Here is a 21,883-nt window from a genome sequence, read left to right on the forward strand (position 1 = left end):
CATGCTGCCTTAGGGGCCAGCCCTGCTGTTTTGTGCAGCAGGAGAAGGAGGGGAAAACACCTCTGGGATGGGACCTGGAGCAGAGTGATTCCTCTCCTCAAGTTGTTCTTGGGAGCATCCTCCACAAAAGGAGCTGGGGCCCCTTCAGTTGAGAGCTGTTTTTTGGAGGTGTTTTCTCATCCTTGTGCTGCATGTTGTACTGAAAGAAGGGGTGAAATGGGACAAGAGATCCAAGCAACATCAGTACCTGTGGAAATAATTGAAAAATAAGATGCAGACACCCCTTTGATTTTCCAGGTCACATTTCCCTACCTTCAAGCACACAAATTATATAGTGCTGAGAGGGATTTTGCCACATATTCCTTTTGCCCGTGTTAACTCCAGAGAAAAGGCAGTTTTCTTTTTCCCTGATTATAGAACCGCCATCTAAACTGCAGCCAAAATTAATCCAAGTCCTGTTTATACCTATTTGTTCTAATGCCAGCAGTGTTTTCTGAATTAAATAGCTCTTCTTCACTGTTTTTTCCATCATGGTTGTGTTGAAACAGAGCAGCCTCTCAGCCTTCCCTTTGCTATGGAAAACAACCTCTTCTGGTTTCCTCTCACTTGATCAGGTTTCCCTGTACCCCTGGATCAGTTTAGTAACCTTCCACTGAACTGAGGATGTTCTGAAAGCCTCCTTGCTGCTGTGCAGATTCCTGCATCATCTTAACAAGGCCTTAAAATGGCAAAAATATTTCTCAGTCTCTACCAGAAATGCCTCTCCAGACCCAATCTCCGATCGTATTTGCCTTTTTCCGTGGCTGCATTGCACTTCGGTCAGTCATTTGGTACCATGTTAGTACACCCAGTCTAACTGATGAGTTCCTGGCTCGTGGCAGAAATTCTTATTATTAGTTCCCAGTATTTGGATTGGCATTTTCTACTTTTTTGCATCCCATTTTTATTACACAAGTCTCAGAGTCACCTTTGCCAGTGGTGCTTACTAGATTTGCATCCTTAACTTATGTAATCGGCATATTTAGAGTCTTCATGATGTGGTGAATGAATATTAATTAAAATGCTAAAGAATATCAGCTTGATCTTCAGGAGCCCCACCAGTGAATTCCTTTGATGCCAGTGTGTCTCCTTTCAGCTTTGCTGATTGCATTTCTCTTTGAGCCAGCCCCATAAGCATTTCAGAGGTCCTCTTCTAATCCATGTAATTATTCAGTCTGATGAGGCCCCTCCTCTGTGATACCATATCAGATGCTGTTACCTGATCAGATTGTACAAACACCAGCATGACAAATTAATTAAATCCCCTGCAATTTCATGCACTGGTTCTTTTATGCAGTATAGACTGTCTAGCTGTTGTTGTCCGGCCCCTACATTTAATTTATGGAGTACAGCTTCAGTCCTCAGCTTTGTCAGCATTCAGCGTCGCTGTAATTGCTGAACATACAGTGGTGAGATATTATTTTGGTTTCGGAATGATGTTTATTATAGTTTGAACCATTTTGAGTAATAATAACAGGAAGAGAATGTTCTGCTTTGTTGGCCATTTTCTGAAGCATTCGTTGTTACTTCTTTTCCCCTGTAAGCAGGGGCTTGAAGATTTCCTCCCATTTTTTTTATTTTTTGTTTTCACTGCTGTGAGATGCAAACTTGGTTGTTTACTTGGTGTGGGCAAAGTATGTAACAGAGTCAGAATGCACTGGGGTACCAGTGCCAGCAGTACTCCCACAGACCTGTGCAAAGGCATCCGCAGCAGACTGGGATTTTTTGTGAGCTGAAACTAGCAGTCCTGCTTCCCACTGACTTGGTAGCATTCCACCATGAGATCCACTGTTGCCTAGAAAATAAAATGCTTGTGTACAGCCAAATAAGCTTGTCAAAAGAGCATTTGCAGTAGGCCTGCAGCATTGTTTCCCCCAGTTGACTCCATGGCCTCCTCTGCCATCACCGCTGTTGGTAGAGATGCAGAGGTAGAGATGTCTGCTGCAGTGGAAAAGGGAAAGGTAAGCACTGCATGCCAAAGCCATGCCTTGCAAGTATTTCTTGGTCTAAAGTCTTCAAGTCTCTTCCTCTGTAAGCCTAGTAAGCCTTTTCTCATGGCATCTTGCAAGCCTGTCCTCTCCCTCTATTCCATATTCACCAGTGCAGGCATGACTGCCTGTATGTTTCTGGATGGTTTCTTGCCTTCCTGCTAGCAACAGGTTACTTTCCCATCACAGGCTTCCTGGTGAGCCAGAGAGCTCTTAAGTGTGCTGAATTCACACTGATGAGCATCCTGAAGAACTTGCAGACTTGTAACCAAGTCAATAAACCAAAAACATTTTTAATGTTGTGAAGCATAAAGACTTAATCTGTATGTATGGCTTCAAAACAGAGAATCCATCCTTGCACTGGCCTGGATTTCCCTTTCATCTTTTAAAATCTATTTATTCTAAACTAAAATGTCCTGATGGGAAATTATAGTATTCTATGGCATGACATAATGCTGGGACTGAAATAACTAACAAGAGGTTTAATACTGTTAACATCAAGCTCTCTAGAAGCAGGGAAAAGGAAAGGCTTCTGGTTAAAGGCAAATTATTGAAATGCCCTTTAGTACCAAAAAGATTAATTTATTTTTGTCTAGGTCCACTGTAGGCTTGCTTTGCAGTGTATTAATTTGCTGTAGGCAAACAACTCAGCCTGGAATCAGTAAGGTGGAAGGCCCCTTGGCTTTCAAGAGTCAAAGAGACTGTGGCTGGGGGAGAAGCCTCTGCACAGCTCCTCTACCAGAGCTCTGGCACCTTGGCTTACTTCACACTGTGTATAGTGGGGATACAGTAAAAACCCTTTTTTAGTTCATGGGTGCTTTAGTTCTTCTGATCTCTAGAGAGGAACAGTAATACTAATCAGAATGATAATTTTAAAAAATGAAAAAAAAAAATAATTGTATTTATAAAATTCTTTCATCATAGCACAATGTAAACTGTGAAATACTCCAAATAAACATTGCTCTGAAATATAAGCTTACCTGGAAGATTACAGAACCTTTGTGAACAGCCCTTAAATATCCCATGTAGGAATTTAGGTCAGAAAGCAAAGGCTAACTGTTACTTAACTGGAGCTTCAAGACTGTTTCTTCTAACAGATGTAAGAGAAACGTTCAAATCACACAAAGCAAGAAGTGTGACTTTTATCATGATCACAGGCAGCAGGGTTGAGAGTCAATAGCACCCATCAAAAGATTTGGAATATTAAAAACAATATTAAATTCACCAGACTTGGTGTCCCCACTTCACACAGAGCTCTACCATTCTATCCTTCTATTGCTATTGACTTAATTTCATCTCCTTAATTTTGTCAGGCTGGGCAAGAGAAGGAGGTCTCAGTGCTCATTACTTTTTGTTTCATGTCTTCTGGTAAGACAACTATGGAAGCAAAAGCACTTAAGGAAAGTTATTCCTCAAGGAAAAACACTTTGTGAGTTGCATTGAGTTCAGAGGCTACTGGATCAGATCCTACCACTTCCATAAAATAGCATTTTAAGTACTTTTACTTACCATTCATGAAACATGAGTTTCAAAACAGATGCTTTTGTTTCAGGTTCTTGTCATAGTACTATTTGGACCCTCAATTTGAGAAGTCCTGGTGGCTATTACAAAATTCTAACAAAAACAATTATAATGGCCTTTTTCAAAGGCCTTTGATTTTTTCCTCTTTGTTTTTTATAGCCCTTTCTCTTTCCCAGAGATGCTTCTGACAACATGTTGTCACGTTTAATGCAGCTTCATTGACTCCTCCAGAACACTGTGCACCCATCAGCTGGCACCTGCCCTCATGCTGGCTGGAAGGGCAAGTGCTTTTCCACCACAGGCAGGAAGGATGGTCCTCACTGAGTGACCACCCTATGACTTCCTGTTCCTGAGAAATTATCATTGACTGCTTTTAGTGGGGAGACTGAAGTACCTTCCTGCACCCTCAGCTTCACAGATAGTTTCAATTAAAAGCTGTCACTCCACCAAGTGTGTTAAGAGGGGTTCTCTGCTTCATGCAGGGCTGGGGCAGGGACTCTGGGTTGAGTGTTTGCATTGTGAGTCTCATTACACAAGTGTGAAGATCATGCCCATTTATCCTGACACAGCCCTCTGGGGTTTAGTAGAAAACTTTGGGTTTTAGCACTGTCAGCAGTACATCCGTAAGTGTTCCAGATATTTCTCCAAAGGTCTGAGAGCAGAGGGGGAACACAGTTGTGCTAGTCCAAACTGTGGCTTAAGAGTTGATCCCCAAATTTGGAGTAAAATAAATACCATGACTGAAAGAGGTTCAAACTATTCTTCTTTGTTCTGTTATTAGCATTTCAAGATAAGCATGCAACATAGCTTCAGAGTAAAAATGCCTTTTAATTTTGTATTGCCTATAAACGTTTCTCACACCTATAATTCAAGCCTCTTTGGTTATAAATCCACCCAGTTTCAGGGAGAAAAGGCCAGTAGATACCACTGTGACAAGCATCTGCTTTCTCTAAGGCATCTTTATTACATGGAATCAAGATAGTGTCCTGGGTGAAAACAATGCAAAAGTGCTGTAATAAAAACAAATACCTGATTTTCCTTGAAGTCTTTTGATCAGCAGCAACAGCTTTTTTTACTGGCTGCAAAAGAGAATTTGTATTATTTGAATATGTAATTGAGTGGGCCTGTTATGTCCAGGGTGAAGTCATAGAGCTAATAAAATAAATTAAATTATTCACCCAGATTTTAAGTCTATCCATTTAAGAGATTGTTAACTGTGTTAAAGAATTATTGCACTTCAGTTGTTGCTACAAAATAACATTCTGGCACTCTTGTCTGAAGTTGACAAATAGGTGACACTGATAGCTTGAATTTGCAGTGACAGCAACTGTTCTTCACTGTAACCTCAGCAAAGGATTTTCTCCAGTATCAAACACTAGAATGAAATTGAAACATAAAGTCAGGTCTTCCAAAAAGAGAACACAAGTAGTAAGGGAGTTGCCTCATAGACAACTGAATATGCACGAGGAGTTATATTTCATTTACTTTTAAGTTAAAGAAAATACAGTCTTTTTCTCCTGCTTAAGGCAATTTGATCTTACCCCATGGCAGGGCAGGAGGGAATTTGCAGGGCTTTTAAAGCTAGTTCAGCTGTCTGCTGAGACCAGGATCTGGCTTGGCCACCAGGCATGTATTGTACCCACCCCATACCCAAGTGGGAGCTGGTGGAAATGCAGCTGAGGATGGAGAGGGTAAGAGAAGGAAAGCATGGTGAATTTCTAATGTATCTGAGAGTGAGCACTGAGAAGCTATTTTCTGTGACAACATCTACTGCTCTTTGGTATAGAAAAGGATGACCTAAAGGCTGAATCTCTTGCTGTTCAATCAACCCGCAAGGGACAAATATGTATGTTGACAAATATTGTATGTTTCCCACTAGGAATAGGCAGAGATTCCTATTTTCCAGAGGATTTGGCTCCAGAGCATAATAGGGGTTAAGAGTCCTGCCCTATGCTGACATCAAGTAACCAACTTTGGGAAGTTCAGTTCTTGCAGTAAATTTAGGGTGACCCAAGGGAAAGGCTTTTTTTTGGATCAGGTAACCTTCAGGTCAGACTGTTCAACAGAGGTGTCATGACACCTGCTTTCACTTTGCTCTTATCACAGTCATGTTTTTGACTCTCTGGGACAAAGAGTTTCAGATAGAGAGTTTAGAAAAGATACATGCTGTGCAGCATCACTAAACTCTTTACATATGGTTTTACAGTTCTAATAACCTGGTTTTGAACATGTCTCCTTACGATCACCACTTCCAAATGACAGTGCTTTGGAGAACCATCATGCAGTACTGTACAGCAGTTCCCAAGCTAGAGCACTTGCATTCTAGAAGAATATAACTTGGTTTTAGCTTGTTATGCATTTTTCTTTGAGACTGTGAATAGTATAAACAAGTTTTTACACTAGCCTGCTCTGAACAAGCATACTAGATTATTAGCAGGAACATGAACAGAGGAAGTAGTGACTAAAACCAGTACGCTGATTATCTCAATTTTATTTTATTTTTTTTCTTTTCTTTTTGCAAGCATACCTTCCAGCCTTTGTTGTAAGACATCAGCTAGAGCTGACTGCTTAAAAATATTTCAGATGTTTGCTCCCACTACCACTCTACATGGTCTGTTCCAAGACCTCATATTTCTGATGTCCGAAATAAGTTGTTTGTCAAGAACAGCATAGACTTAATTTGTTCCTGACCTGGAACTGGAGACAGTGGCTGGGGATATCCTCATTTCAGTTTTTCTACCATGCAAGTGAAAAAACAGAGTTCTGTCAGGATGACTGTGTACTGTTGGCTTCATGCATGCATCTGCAATATTTGTATTCTAGTATTATGCACCACCCCTACCAGAGCTTCAGCATTATATTTACCCCAGGATGGTATGCCCACTGCAGTCCAAGCTGGTGACCTGAGCATCATCGCATTTCAGAAGCTGTTTTGGGACTGCTTAATGCTTTTGTCTAACTGGCCTGCAATCCTGAACAAAGAAAGCCCAGCAGCCTGTAAGGGCTGGAGTTTCACCAGCACAGAAGCTGGAGGCCGTGGAACCGTGATGATGAGCAGAGCATTCGCTGCTTTCTATCAGTCCATCTCATCATGCTTTGAAAAGGGAGTATCCACTGTGTATTTAAGTTTCAGTAGAAAAACAGCTTTTCTAGCAGATGAACGGGGATAGAATATCTGTGCAAGAAGGGGTTTAAACCTTAGTGTTAAGCCCCAAGGATGAAGTAATTAGATTTTCTTGTGCTACACTTTTCTGATGACCTGCAAATACAACTGAAGCTGTTTACACTCACAGTTTCAGAAACTGAAGCTGATCTGAAACATGTCCTTTGTTTACTGCATTATTGCTAACCCCTTCCAGAGTTGTCAGTACAGTCAGACAGAATGTAGGTAGTTTGTGTAGATTAGCATAGGAAAATACTGTGTTTTGGGTTGTGTCCCTCACTGCAAGTTTTCAAGCTTTGTTAAGGCAAAATTTTGCTAGTTATAGAGACCATCAACTTGTCCATAGTAATGTTGGCCCTTTTATTACCATACATCCAGGGGGTTGCAAATGAGAGTATTTTTTTCTTCAGTTTTGTTTATATTCAGCCTTGAACCTTGTGTTGTATTTTGTCCTCTGGCACTGAAGATTTCAGCAAAGGATAAATTGTAATCTATTGTTCTTGTAGACAGAAAAGTATAGTGAAGATTTCACTGAATAGCTTATAGGCCAAACTAACCTACCAAAGCAAGCCAGCTCAATTTTTCAGTCTGGCAACAGCAATCATGTGACGCTCAACTTGACTCCCTCCCCCTTGGTAAGAATCTTGGCAGGATGCCCAACTAAAGCAAATTTTGTCTTTCATATAACAGTGGCTCAGAGATATATTTTGCTGCACTGAATTAATGTTTTACATCCTGCATACTTCCCTGCACATCAGCAAGAGGGAAAAAAACCAAAACAAAACAGGTCAAAAGAGATTGCATCTCCTCTGACTTTCTGGATATAGGGTGTTCAATGACTCAGAAAACAGAACAAGAGTGGGGGAGCTGTGACAGGAGGCTGTTCTCCCAGTGAAACCTCTGCACAGTGTAGAGGACTACTGTGAAAGAATGGTAGATAGTCTATGTTCATTGCATTTCTTACTACTTTTGTAATCCAGGAGTAAGGAAATCCATTATTTAAGACCAATGACTCAGACAGAGAACCTACTAAGAAAATTACTGGTTGCACTACAATGTTTCAGCATCAATTTCACTTAAGCTTCTGGGAATCCCTCTGTTTTTACTGAACCTATCAAGTCAAGGTTTGTGCTTGTGTTAAAAAAAAAGAATAGTAAGAAGAAAATGAGCTAATAACTTTTAACTTTGCAGTTCAAGTCAAGTAGTTGGAGCAGGTCAGGGGAAAAATCTTCATTGCTACTGAAATAATGACTTTTAATAAGAAGGGGTAATTGCATTAGTTCATAAGGAATGCAAGAATAAGAAAGGATGTCAGTAAAGGTGTTTTAAGTTATGCTTAGTGTAGGCACATGCCTCAGAGAGCACTGAGATTATATATCAAGTGTCTTGTGGGGGCAGGTGCTCTGTTGCTGAAGGTGTCTGTAGAGATGCTGTTAGACAGCAGAACCCATTTAAGAATTACTGCAGAACCATTTGCAGTTCCTTGGTTAGTAGAGGAGCTCACCCACTGTGTATCTGGTGACTAAATATATACATACATACATACATACATACATATATATATATATAAAATTTGGATTTTATGAACCCAGGAGTAGACACCTCTGAAATTAATCACCAAATTATACCATGTATTTGGCATAATTAAGAACACTTGCAAAGTCACTTGTGACTGCACTTCTGATTAAGACTTACCCCTGCCAGACACATAGAAATAAAAGTTAAAAGGCTTGCTGCAACTCCATGGGTGCTTCCAAATCTCTTCTTCCCTGAGGAGGAGGCTGCTTAGGTACTGCTTAAGGAATTCTGAGTAGAAGCATTAGGCAAAGATTTAGTGAAGATCTAACAGGATTAATTATTTCCAGGCATTTAGAGGTTACTCCAGTGAACACTTTTCTCTAGGGTTTGTATGTCCCCGTGTATAATGCTTTTTGTCTTCCTCTGTAACTTATGTGTTCCCAGGAGGTAGAGAGGAAAAGCTTGAAGCACTGATACACTTTTAAGTTCGCCCCTTTATTAAAGAATGAAGTTAGGACAGAGCATATCTAGCCTGCTTGCATTCCACATCAATTGGTATTTTACCAGTATTTCTAGTATCGCAGAAAGCAGTTTATTTTAACGGCAGCAATGGGGTTACATAAGCAACACTAATCAGGTTCTCCCATGGCCTCCTGCTCTGCTAGGTCATAGAGGATATTTCCAGCCTTGCTTGTGTAGAAACATTATTGTGCTTCTCCTAGTGAAAGATAGGGGGTTTCAAAATGAGTGCATGATTTTGAGAGAAACTCCTCAGTTATCTGTGCTTGGTACGCCCACCACCTGGAAAAGCCAACATGCAATACTTCTATTGTGAGTTGACTTGTTGACTCCATGTCATTGGATACCGAGAGAACCAGGCAAGCTATTTTTAAAAGGAAATGTTAGCCAGTCCTGTCAAAACCACCTGCAAGAACTGGGAGAGTAGTTCAAGGTTCTTAAAATGTTGGAAGATTAGATTTTCTGAGAGAAAAAAAATACTTTGGAGAAAGTCTACCCGCTCTCCTTTATGTCTTCCCCCACTCCTGTGTCTTTACTATCCACTTCCCGTTTATCTTGAACAGATGTATTTGGTCAAATTCTAGAGGCAGAATTACCAGTTTAGTGAGACCATTGCTTTCTGCAAGTATTGGAGCATTGAAAAGTGCTGTAATAACTGGAAGTTCTTCAAAGCATGTTTTGCAGTAAATTCACCAGCCCTAGAGAAAGGAAATCACTGTCACTATTTGTTTCCAATTTGAGTAACTTTAATCTCAATAAAACTGGTACAAAGAACAAGAATGGAAGGGAAAGAAAAACAGGTACAAATGAAAGGTTTTCTTACTGATGTTGTGGACTTTGTTTAAAATGGGTATTTCCAGCAGCTGAAACTCCCAAGTTTGTATTTTGTCTGGTGATCTGGGTGTCCTCTATTTGTCACTTCCAAGCAATTAAGACGTGAGCTAATCTGGCAGCCCTACACTTGAAGTTGCAGGCACTCACACCTAACAAACTCTGCTTTGTGTAGCCTGAACTGTGCTTTGCCTAGCCAGCAGCGTGGTGGAGGGAACAGCTGCTTAATGACAGACCTCAACCAGCCGTGCTCCCTTCTCCTGACACAACAGCTGATGAAAATTGCAGACCTCAAATATGTTCTGCTCGGCTGAAGTTGGGCAAAGCACTAGAACATAAGTAGCAAATTCATGCTGGGCCACATGGGGAGCTAAATGCTTGAAGAGTAAGCTAATGGACAGCAGATAATTGCATAGTGCACTAAATACACAGGTAGGGCTGTACTACACATTCAGGGGCAGCTGGCCAAGCTCCCACTTCTCAAGTCAGGCAGAGGAGCCTTATTTGATGGTTATGTGAATTTTTTGTAATCACAGTAGCTTTCATGTGTACTTTATATATTGTTGGGGGCGGGACAATGACTTTTTTTGTGGGTTTTTTGTGCAGTACTGATGAGAATGAAAAACCAAACTGCAATTATTTGCCTTCCTTCTTCCTAAGCCCAACCGTACGACACATCAAGAATTCTGTGGGTTGCTCAGCAGGCTCCTTACGTCTTCTCTCTGAGAGAGAGAGAACATTTACCCAAGCCAAATGAGCAAAACATGCAGACGCTTGCTTCAGTTTGCTTTAGCCTTTTATCACGTACAAGTAATGTTCATTAAATGGCAGAGACTTGGTTGCTTTGGATATTTTGCTTAGCAAACATACATGATGAAACATCCAGGGAGCTCTGAATGACTAGGGGAGCCCCACTGACAACAGAGGGGTTGCGCTTTGCAAGTAACACTTAGATTAGTCCTGCTGCTGGCTACTGATGAGTTTGAACTACACTGGGAGAGAGGGAGGGAGGAAGCAAGGAACAGACAACAGAAGTTGCCCCTCCTAATTCTGACATTTTCAATTTTTGAGTCACTAACTTGCACTTTAGTGATGTCTGAAAGTGATTTAAGGAAAAAAAAAATTTGCACAGTGGGTGTCTTCCCATACCACCCCATTATCTGAAACCATTTTATCACATTGTCCCTGAGGCTGAACTTCACAATCTTCTGTGATGAAAACAGCCTGGACATCTACCACTGAACTAAGTGTCTCAAGGGTTTATGTCTCAAAGGGTTCAGGTGCTGATTTAACAGAAGGTTCCCATCACAGGACATCCATCTTGGGAGACTTCCACGTCTTTGTTACAACAAATCCCAAAATACCTGTTTGAATGGTCATACTCCAACAAAGTAAACCACTCCTCACAACTGACTGCCAGTTCTGGCTGTGACTAAGTTAGTAACTCTAAACGATAGCAGCAGTAGGGTAATCTCTAGAGCAGCCATAAAGTGGTAGGATAGTACATGTGATGATACTAAAATATTTTGCTGCGGTAGAGAGCATCTGGGAACCTTGAATTTGATTGTTGGCTCTTGCAGAGTTTGCTGGCTATAATTATTACATCCTTTCAAATTCCACATGGAACGGGAATAGAGAGGAAATGCCAATTATTTGTCTTCCAAGTAGGAGGACATGGGATCTTAATCACTAATAAAGAGTGGAAAGTATAGAGGAATAAGAGAGCTGAAGCAAAGTAAATTTTACAGATTGGATCTCCAGGGTCCTTCCCACAAGAGCCAAGGTAGGAGAATAAACCACCTCAGAATGCCTGAGAGAAATAAGTCTTTGTAGGGTACTGCAACTTCAGTCCATGGAAAGAGAAATATTTTCCCTTTTGCTTTGAGCTAATGATAAAGGTGATATTTGCTTGTCTCCTGGTATCTTAAGGACTTGAAACTACAGTCTCTGTTGGGCGATGCTTGACCTTCACTTGCCCAAGCTTAATGCCTAGGAGTGCACACAGCACGTTGTGAAATACAGACTAGATTTCTGTGCTGTTAAGGTAATTTAACAAGTTCTACTGAACCTGTGCAACTCATACTTTGCAGATGCATGGTCAAGTTATTGTCTGTTTTAGAGGCACTTTCGATAGCCCCCACCAAATTTCAGAAGTTTTCACCATATGCTGCATGCAGTCAGATTTTTTTAATGTAAAGACTTCAATAAAAATGGTTTAAAAATCTACAAAGCCAGGGACAAGCCCCATTAATTTCCTCTATTCTTGCAATTGGCGAAAGTACTTTTACAGACATTTTAAAGTACTTGCTTGGAGGTTCTATTATTTTTATTTTTCCAGTTGGAGTATTTGCCTAGATTCTTTTTTAAGGGAAAAAGATGGACTTATATTAGATACAGGATCTTGTAGCTGGGGGTGTCAGGTGATCATTTGTGAAAAAATGCCACTAAGAGAACTACTTATATGTGAAAAAATGAGAATCATGTAATAGAATCACAGAATGGTTTGGGGTTGGAAGGGACCTTAAAGATCATCTAGTTCCAGCCCCTCTGCATGGGCTGGGACACCTCCCACTAGACCAGGTTGCTCAAAGCCACATGCAGCCTGGCCTTGAACACTTCCAGAGACGGGGTATCCACAGCTTTTCTGGGCGACCTGTTCCAGTGTCTCACCACCCAAGCAAGAAAGCAAAAGCCCAGCATGATATATAATGCATGAACTGAGAAATATAAAAGAAAAAAATACAAAATCTACATTGCTGAGAAATACTGTTCTACTGTGAGTTGTATGTATCTATTACAAAGCCAATAACAGCAGAACAGGAAGGGTGGAAATTGGAAGACAAGTAGAGCTAAATAATGCCTTCCCATGAGGTGAAAATACAGGATAGTTGCTGTCATGAACAAGATCACTGATGGAATCAAGGAGGAGTGGTTCGGAGCTCTCTTGGGAGCAGCAAAGAGTAGTTCAGAGCAATTAAGCTAAAGATCCTTCAGGAAAGGAGGGGGAAATGTGGGATTCAAGCCGATGCTAGCGGCATGGCCTTTGCTGGCAGGAGAGTGTTTTTCAATGTTCAAGGGAGGTGGCTTTAGGTCTTCAAATGCCGGTTCTGGTAACATGTTAAAGTTCAGGGTGAGGTTGGTCTCTCAGTGTGGTTGCTCAGGGAAGGTGTGAGGTGTCCTCAACATCTCCCAGATGTTCATCCCGGGACAGCACTATATAACCCTGTTCCCCAAGGGCCGCTTCCAGCCTGAAGCTGTATCTGTGCTAAGGAGCCTAAGAAGAAGATGTGATCATGAAGAGACAGCAAGCTCAATTTCAGGAGGAGAGAGAAACAAAGAATATTTCAGTAGAGATATTAAGTTAATGCTAATAAAAAAGCAATATGCCAGAGTTGTGAGAGACTGACAGGTATGGGACCTCTGTAGATTATATTTGCTGCATGCATACAATCAAGCTTTATAACAGCCCTTGCAAAGATTTAATTTATAAACAAGAGAAAATGTGATTCTGTGAAATATGCAGCTGATAATAAATCATCTTACTTTTTACTTTGGGAATATAATGTGAGGAAGAGAACAGAGCCTGTTTCTGTGAGAAATTAAAAACAAAAGAGGGGGCACTGCTGCAGATACTGTATCACTTATGATTAAGGCAAATATTCTTTGTGCGTAGGTACATGTGATATGCATTTGGTCCTCCCCAGTGCTTTCTGCCACTTAAAAGTAATCAAAATGGAATTTGGGGAAGAAATGATAGCTATTCCACAGGGCGTGTTGAAGACACAGGCAGCGGACCTTCTCCTAGTTTTATGTCTCAATTTATGTCTCAATTTTATTTGTCTATACTCATAGGCTTAGAAACAGAAATAGGTTTTGAGATAAATTAGTCTCTGGCCTCCACATGAAGAAGATATGAAGATAAATAAACTCAGCCTGGAGTTAGCCATACTTCTGTAACTTAATCACAAATGCTTCTTACCTTTGTGTCTGAGCTCCCAAGGAAATTGAACAAAAAGCTTGCACACTGTTTTGAGAGTAAATCATTCCCTTGAGTTTCACCTTAAATACATTTTGTTCAATTGATTAGTGTCAGCCAGGGGAAGTTGTATTGCAGGGGAATAGCTCTTGACATGTTGATTTTGCTTCTGTCCTGTCCCCATACAAGCACAGCTTGCCTAAAAAAGGCCAGGAAAAGTTAACAGTTATGGTCCTACCTCAGGGGGTGGGTTTCTCTACAACTGTTAGTGGAAATCAAAGTGGTTTAGGTCTCCTTCATACAGGTGTCAGCCATCCCCATTCAGTAGACACTATGTGGGGGACGTATCCTGAAGACTTTCTCACTGTCATGGCTTGTAGCTCTCTTGACTTCAGAATCAGTGTTGTCCACATCCTGTGGGGAGGCAGCCATCTGCAGCATCCCTCCAGGATTGCTCCCTGTCATAAATATTCTGATATTTTGTCAAATGAAATTTTAAATGAGGCACACTTTGGCTTCACTGAGTCTGGTTTCTTTGCCATGCTCCTGCACTGCCACCTTCTGCAGCCCCCTGTGTTTTTTGCGTTATTCTCTGTCTTGTTGCACTGATTGTAAGTAAAGCAATAAATGCTATAGGGTAACATGCCGTAGCTACTCTTCCAGCTCCCGGGCATGTTCTCATCTGCAATGAGAAGGATTTCCCATTTTTACTGACTTTACTGTTTCCACTACTGTCCTAGTTACTCCAGCACCTTCTGACTGTGTCTGTAAAATGTGCTGTTACCTGATGTATCTGAGGTCAAGTGAAAGCTGTGAGTGCTCTAAAATTATGTTATTTTGCATTCAAAGACTTTATTTAAATTTCTCCCAGGATACACTTTAATACAGCCTTGACATTGGAAAGTGAGTGGATAGTGTCAACAAGTAAAACTGAGATTCTGATCATGATCACAGAGTAGCAGGCACTTCAGGTAAGAGTAGGAATCTTGCAATAGTGTTCATTCTGGCTTTTCACTGCTGCTCAGGAAGGTTGAATGGAGAAAAGCAGTTACTGATTGTATTCTAGTTGTTATGACTTGATTTTTGTTTCACAGGATACATGGGTGTCCTTCTAGGTCATAATCTCATTACTTTAGCAGGCAGAGTAAATGCTATTGAACTTCTGGTAAACTGACTTTTTTTTAAAGATAAAACTGTGGCACATGTCCTGCGTTTGTACTTTCTTCTGAATTACAAACCAACAAGAGACAGAACTTCAGCTCTCATTTCCAGGGTGGTCCTAATACTCTTCCAAGGATCGCCTCACCAGAGATAGGCCACATACTGTGGGCTTGTCCCTCTCTCAGGACAGGCATCCCTTTTTCTTTCAGACTGTTAAGGGTCAGACTGTCTTCCTTCAGACCCTTCAGGGGCTTGGGGCTGCCATCTAATGCTGGGGACTGGGATTATTTCAGTGGGTTGAAATCAACTCAACACTTGCAGTGCCATGGCCAAGAAAGGCTTGAGGGAGAGGGTGACTAGCTGCTCTCCTATGGCCAGCTTGAGCAAGTGAGCAGGGGAGACAGTCAAGTGTTTTAATAGCGGGCTAATAGGAATTGACCTCAGATAGCATTGCAGTCATCTGACACATGATCTACAACAGATGCTGACCCAAAATTAGAGATACTGAGTTAGGTTAAAAGCATTGCAAAGCAAAACAACAAAAACAAAGCCCAAAACAATTAATACTTCTTAGTCATCATCTTCAAGTGACAAGGTCAGACTCCTTCCACCCCTTCAGGACTATCTCTTCATGCACCATGTTTCAGCAATCTTGAGCCAGAATAAATGTGCACATGCTATTTTTACCCCATCTTCTCTCACTTTTGTGTCTATATCCATAGAAGTCTTACACAGACCTGTATCAGAGCAGTAGCTATTTCCCTCAAATTGTCTAGCCAGTGGTTCTTGCCCTTACAAGAAACCCAGACAGAAACAGAGATGCAGATGGGATAGCCCCCAGGTAGCACCAACACGGTGGTCTGATGGTGTCAAGTGTACAGAGCATCCAGTCTGTCAGGGGTCTTTCTGGCAGTGCAGTTCCTGCAGTGGTGACAGGGGGAGGCACAACAGCCACAGCCAGCTGGTACATTTGATGCTGAAAATTTCAATGTGACAGGATTTAGTACATAACAGACAACAATCATCAGGAAAGAGATTATTTGACACAGGGGAAAGACTGTCCCCTACATCAGCTCACTCTTTCACTCAATACTTTGGGTGTCTTCCATTTATTTTAGGGGAAGGCAGATAGGAAGAAATGTAGGGGGAGGGGGAACATGTTACAAATGTTTGCTGAGCTGAATATACATTTGGCCAGGTTACTGCCAGATTGAGCAGGCTTTTGATGTCGCCCTTAGATAGGTAACTAGCTAGAACAGACTTGGAAAACACCTCAGGAAGAATCCCAGCTTCAAACGAGCTATAGGAACATGCCAGCTTCTACTAGGTCACAGTCTGCTTTTCCAGGATAAACAAAATTGAGGACTGATAAGAATGACATGGTTTGGATTTTACTTGTTCTTCTTTGAAACACATGCACTGGTCAAGTACTGACCACGTGGTCAATGGTTAACTTCAAATGAAGTGGAAAATATGCCCTTTTAGTTAGATACAGACTATTGAAATTCTATGCAGTAAGTAGATAATAAAACAACTTGGAAAGCAGAAGAAAATCATACAATAGGCGCAGCTTTCTCAGTGGATTTTTTTTAGTGCTTTTATATGTCTACTCCAATACAAAATAAAACATCAGTCATCCACTAGTCACTAGGAGAGGAGGATCTTGTGAGAAATGGTTAAACTCTATACCAGCTTAAGAGACAGACTTTGGATTTTTAGCGACAGAGGTTTGTAGCTGTAGACTGGAAGCAGACCTTTTCTGCCAATGTTCGGGACTAGTGCTGAAAGATCATGCAAAATAGGACAAGCTAGACGACATTTTATCTCAGAATTGTTGCTTTTTAAATCACTGCCTTTGCATGCAAATGTTTGTTGGATTTGATAGAGGTCTCATATGCTCCTTCTATGAGGCTAAAGCCAGCTGCAGTACCCAGTTTTAAAGATGTCGTTACTGGCTTTGAGTCTCTTAAGTGTATTATTTGGTATTCCTCCGACTTGAGTCTTTTGGATGGGAATTTTAAAATGCTAGTGGCTCTGACTTTAGTGAACATCAGAGACAGCACAAAATTATTCATAAAAGAAGACTCAAGGGGTTGTTACTATGTCCTCTAGTAAAGAGTTCATCTTTCTAGTGGTAATGTAAGGTGTTACAAAAGGCATGGCACAGAAGTAGCTGCAGATCTTGGTTCTTGCCTTTTTGATAAATGTTTTAGGAATATGACTTACTTCAAGTAACCTCATCATGTACTTATTCTGATCATGCTCAACCTGAAAGTATTGTGTGCTTTTTTCTGTTATTTCTAAAAGAAAGGTCAACCATATCAGTGGCTTTGTTTTAATCATGTTTAAATAGTGATGTACGGTGACATTTTCACCTACTACCATATTAAGTTAGCTGTTCCTTAAAATCTCAGGAGAGGTTGCCATCACCAATAGTCTTTCTTCCAGCATCTGAATTTCTAGTTCTCCATGTTTGATGTGAACAAACCAGCTGAAAGTAGGATGGCATCTGAAATCTGCATGGTCAAGCTAACTTCTCATATTAAGTAGTGTCATTATTACTGCCTAGTTCTGTGTAATTTCCTTGACATGCTTCAGAAATCTTTGTAGATACATGTTCTGCTGTGTGTGAAAAAAACACAGAATACAGATGCCACTGATGAAATTTTGTTTTCTGTTTTTGTTCATACGAGAGGAGTACAAAATAGAGTCAGATAAAAAAATAAGACTTTATCCTGATTTACATTTTTCTTCCTTTATGAGAGACTTAATTGGAAATCTAACAGGAAATTGGACTAGAAGATTATCAACTGCATGGCTGGCATGCCATGGAAGATTAATTGCCTTTGTCTTTCATCTTGCACCCAAAGCAGCTTTATCAAGTATCTGGCAATTCTTGTGTATATAAGGTTATCAAATATGGTATCAGCAGCTTCAGCAGCAAAAACATTCTAACACACATGAAGTATAATAGCTACACAAGTTCTCATGTAGTGTTTGGAAGTTGAGGATGAACCACCTTTCACATTTCATCTTAATGTGAAAAAGAAAAAAAGAAAGCCACAAAAGCTAAACCATCCGTATAGAGCCCAATTAACTGTTCCTTTCCTGAGAATTTTTCAGAGAAGCACTTAGGAGGATTATTTTTTCAGGGCTAACCTCCAGAGTATTTCATCATGGCAGAAAACCATTCCACAGCAGTATAAATTAATGGCAACATACCTCTTACAAAAATTCCTTTTGCATTTTGCCAGTTTACCTTGTACATAGATTTGTCTCTCTACAGAGGGATCATAGTGTCATGCATCTTGACAGAATCTGATTTCTTAAAGCCATGTTTATCCCGGGGACCTTGTCAGAAGCAGATTTCTATCCTCCACAGACTGGTATTCTGTAGTTGTCCAAACCAGGAAGGAAGTACTTGTGCTTGTGAAACTGTGCTGGAAATAATTCAGCTGTTTACATGTGACAAGAATCTTTTAAACTAGACTATCTGAAACTGGTTAGCCATTTCTCTTTAGGTTGAAGCTGCCAAAAGTACTTCACTGTTAACAAAAGAAGGGAGGAAAGCCATGAGCAAGGAACCCTCTATATGGCATAATCTAAGGCTATTACTAACAACAGCAGCAGGGAGATTCAGCATCTTTAGAAAGTTCAATTGAAAATATTATAGCTCTCTATACGCCTTGATACTGATTACATCATCACAAGCATCATCACAAGCAGCAGCTAATTTCAGAAGCCAAAATGTTTTCCAAAAGCTTTTTGAGTACAGCTTTATGCATCTACTAGTGGCTTTAGCATCTGTAAATTAAGTGTAATTTTAGGTCTTCTCGATGCACTATATGGAATTTAATCTATAACCTAGAAAAAGTTGCATGTAGCAGCTGCAGATATTCCATATCTAACATAGCATTTTCAGGAAGGGACAAATTGGAGCAAGACAATTGAAAATATTTGTAACCTCAGGTGTTCAGGTCAGAGCACATTGCAGGAGTGAGATTTGCCAGATATCAAGGATGGAGAAGTTGCTATTTTCTACAGCTTTTTGTTATGTTGACACTTCAGCTTTAGTTTCAAAAATAAAGCACATTTCACAGAAAGAGTGGAAAAGAACAGTAGCAAATAATCATAGAATCTTAGGGGCTGGAAGGGACCTCGAGAGATCATCTAGTCCCACCCCCCTGCCAGAGCAGGGTCACCTAGAGTACATCACACAGGAACTCATCCAGGTGGGTTTTGAATGTCTCCAGTGAGGGAGACTCCACAACCTCCCTGGGCAGCCTGTTCCAGTGCTCTGTCACTCTTACAGTAAAAAATTTTTTTCGGATATTCACCTTGAACCTCCTATGCTCCAATTTACACCCATTACCCCTTGTCCTATCACTGGTCATCACTGAGAAAAGCCTAACTCCGTCCCCCTGACACTCACCCCTTACATATTTGTAAACATTGATGAGGTCACCCCTCAGTCTTCTTTTCTCCAAGCTAAAGAGACCCAGCTCCCTCAGCCTTTCCTCATCAGGGAGATGTTCCACTCCCTTAATCATCTTAGTAGCTCTGCGCTGGACTCTTTCGAGCAGTTCCCTGTCCTTTTTGAACTGAGGGGCCCAGAACTGGACACAATACTCCAGATGTGGCCTCACCAATGCAGAATAGAGGGGGAGGAGAACCTCTCTTGACCTACTAACCACACCCTTTCTAATGCACCCCAGGATGCCATTGGCCTTCTTGGCCACAAGGGCACATTGCTGGCTCATGGTCATCCTCCTGTCTACCAGGACCCCCAGGTCTCTTTCACCTACACTACTCTCCAGCAGTTCAGCCCCCAACCTGTACTGGGACATGGTGTTGTTCTTCCCCAAATGTAAAACTAATGCTCATTTCTGCTATGGGGTGAGATTTTGTTTGAAGTCAATGGGATTTGCTTGTTTATATGCTCTTTGGAAGGGAAAAAAAAACACATCAAAAGACTGCAACAGAAAGACATTTTAAATTAAAAGACTTCATTACAATTACCTGATGAGAATTGTGATGGTTTGTTCATTCAGAAGAAGTGGTATTAGAACTGCTGTAGAAGTAGATAGACTTGAGATTTAGAAGGTGGGTTTGGTGAGATGTTCCTGGTTGGCATAATTGCCATGGTCTGTCAGCACACATCAGCTGTAACCCACAGGAACTAAATACTTGTGAAGACAAGTCGCATTTCATCCTTCACGCTTTTTGAAGCTAATCTTGTTTTAACAGTTTGCTGAGTGTATTTAGATGATTGATGCTGTCACCCTGCAGATAAAATTTGTCATTCTGTCATTTATATTCAGTATTTTAGAAGTGTTTTGGTGCAAGCTGGAATCTAAAGCAATGTTACACATTTTTTCTGTCGTTCACCTTAGTTACAAAAATAATCCATCTAATTCTCCGTGATTCATTGGCAGACATTTCCTAGATACAGACCTTGAATGAATTAGTAGGTTAGTTGAACCTTAGTATGTCTTGAAATACATGTGCGATATGTCTTTTAAAATAGGCTACAAGGAGTTATAAATTCATATAGGATCAGAACCTTATGAAATACATGATGGGAGAAGATATGTTTAGTCCTGTGCATTTTTGGCCTAGTTTTGTAAAAAACATCATAGGATAGTACTAGCTACTCACAAAAGTTAATATGAGATGTGGTGAAAAGCTTATATTCCTAAAAAAAAGTTTGAGCTGCTGAAATTTCAGCATGTGATAATGTCCGAGTTTTTACCTGTACAGATGACCTGCAAGGACTGTGCTTTGTTCAGTTCAGGGCTGAGGCCTCAAAGTGGCATTTAAATGGTCTTGTATCATCCATTATTGCTATCAGGTAAAACAAAATTACTCTAAAGAGATTGACTTCTACTGTAACAGGATTTCCATTCTATACTTCAGAAACAGATATTTACCTTAGATCCTAAAACACAGTTTATCTTCAAGTCTACTTTTCTTGAACTTACTGTCCATACAAAATGAGGCAGTTTTCGGAGTCACAGTTGCAAGTTAAGTGCTGCTGAACTCAGAGAAATAAGGTCCAACTTGGGGTGAAACAATGAGAGCTGAATTTGCTTGTTCCTTCAGAAACTGGGTGCAGAACGTTGCTTCTTATACACTTCCACCTATGCTACATTATTTTCTCTTTCTGTGTTTCAACAGGCCTTAAACAGGGGCATCGCTGCTGTCAAAGAAGATGCTGTGGAAATGCTGGCCAGCTATGGGCTGGCATACTCCCTGATGAAGTTCTTCACGGGTCCAATGAGTGACTTCAAAAATGTGGGTCTGGTGTTTGTGAACAGCAAGCGAGACAGGACCAAAGCAGTTTTGTGCATGGTTGTGGCAGGAGCTGTAGCTGCTATATTTCATACCTTAATAGGTAAGGTCACTTCACAACTAATTAATGTATTTTAATTTGCTTCCCTTTCCTGCTCTTCAAACTGATGAATCTGTAGGCTTAGGATTTCATTTGTACATTCAACAGGAGATGCAAAAGAGCAAGCCTCTTGGGCTGGTATCATGCCTATCCACCCAATTTTTATTGCTTTTTAAACAGGTTGTTAAGTGGCAAATTCTACCTCAAGGGCTTGCCTGCCTGGTGGCTCAGTATGCTACTGATCTCTCTCAGTCAGGTGTGTGAGCAAAACTTTGGCAAAGTTGACAGGTTGCATGAAGCTGGTAGCTCAGCCTTCCTGTTAGGTACTATCAGTATCTGCCCAAATGTTTTAGCAGAACTTCGAGGTGAGCTTGGTAGGAATGTTCATCTGAACTCTGTGGTCAGTGTATGCCCTCTGTACCTATCCCTTTGCTACTTATCTCCCAGTACAAAACTCTAAGCAAATTGGAGCCATCACCCTCATTAAAACACCAGATACTATTGTCTACTAGCACTAGTCATCATCCACTTCTGTTGAATAATTAATCTGTAAGAGAAGTAGTAATTATTAAAAGCAAACTGAGACAAGCTCCATGAGTGTACTCTGAAGCCAAGAAAATACACATGGAGATATGAACTGAACATAAAAAGTAAGGCAGCCACAGGATTTGCCAGTTCCTGAGAGCCTGGATAAATGCAGTATCAACTGAACCATCAACCAGTATCACAACAATTAAAAGGCGTGTGCACTGGAAGACTTTAACTTCATCCTCTCC

The 21,883-nt window shown here is 40.7% G+C and overlaps 1 protein-coding gene across 1 annotated transcript in view; it reads left to right on the top strand.

Annotated features, from left to right (window-relative positions):
* The first annotated feature begins 1,925 nt into the window (after positions 1-1,925).
* Positions 1,926-21,883, top strand: part of ANKH (ANKH inorganic pyrophosphate transport regulator) — a 62,818-nt gene continuing 42,860 nt past the window's right edge. The window contains exons 1-2 of the mRNA XM_010005104.1: positions 1,926-2,000; positions 20,819-21,110. Coding sequence (XP_010003406.1) covers positions 1,926-2,000; positions 20,819-21,110 — 367 coding nt within the window. The remainder of the gene's footprint in view (positions 2,001-20,818; positions 21,111-21,883) is intronic.

This window comes from Chaetura pelagica, unplaced genomic scaffold (assembly GCF_000747805.2).
Source record: "Chaetura pelagica isolate M959 unplaced genomic scaffold, ChaPel_1.0 scaffold219, whole genome shotgun sequence".
Classification (NCBI taxonomy): domain Eukaryota; kingdom Metazoa; phylum Chordata; class Aves; order Apodiformes; family Apodidae; genus Chaetura; species Chaetura pelagica.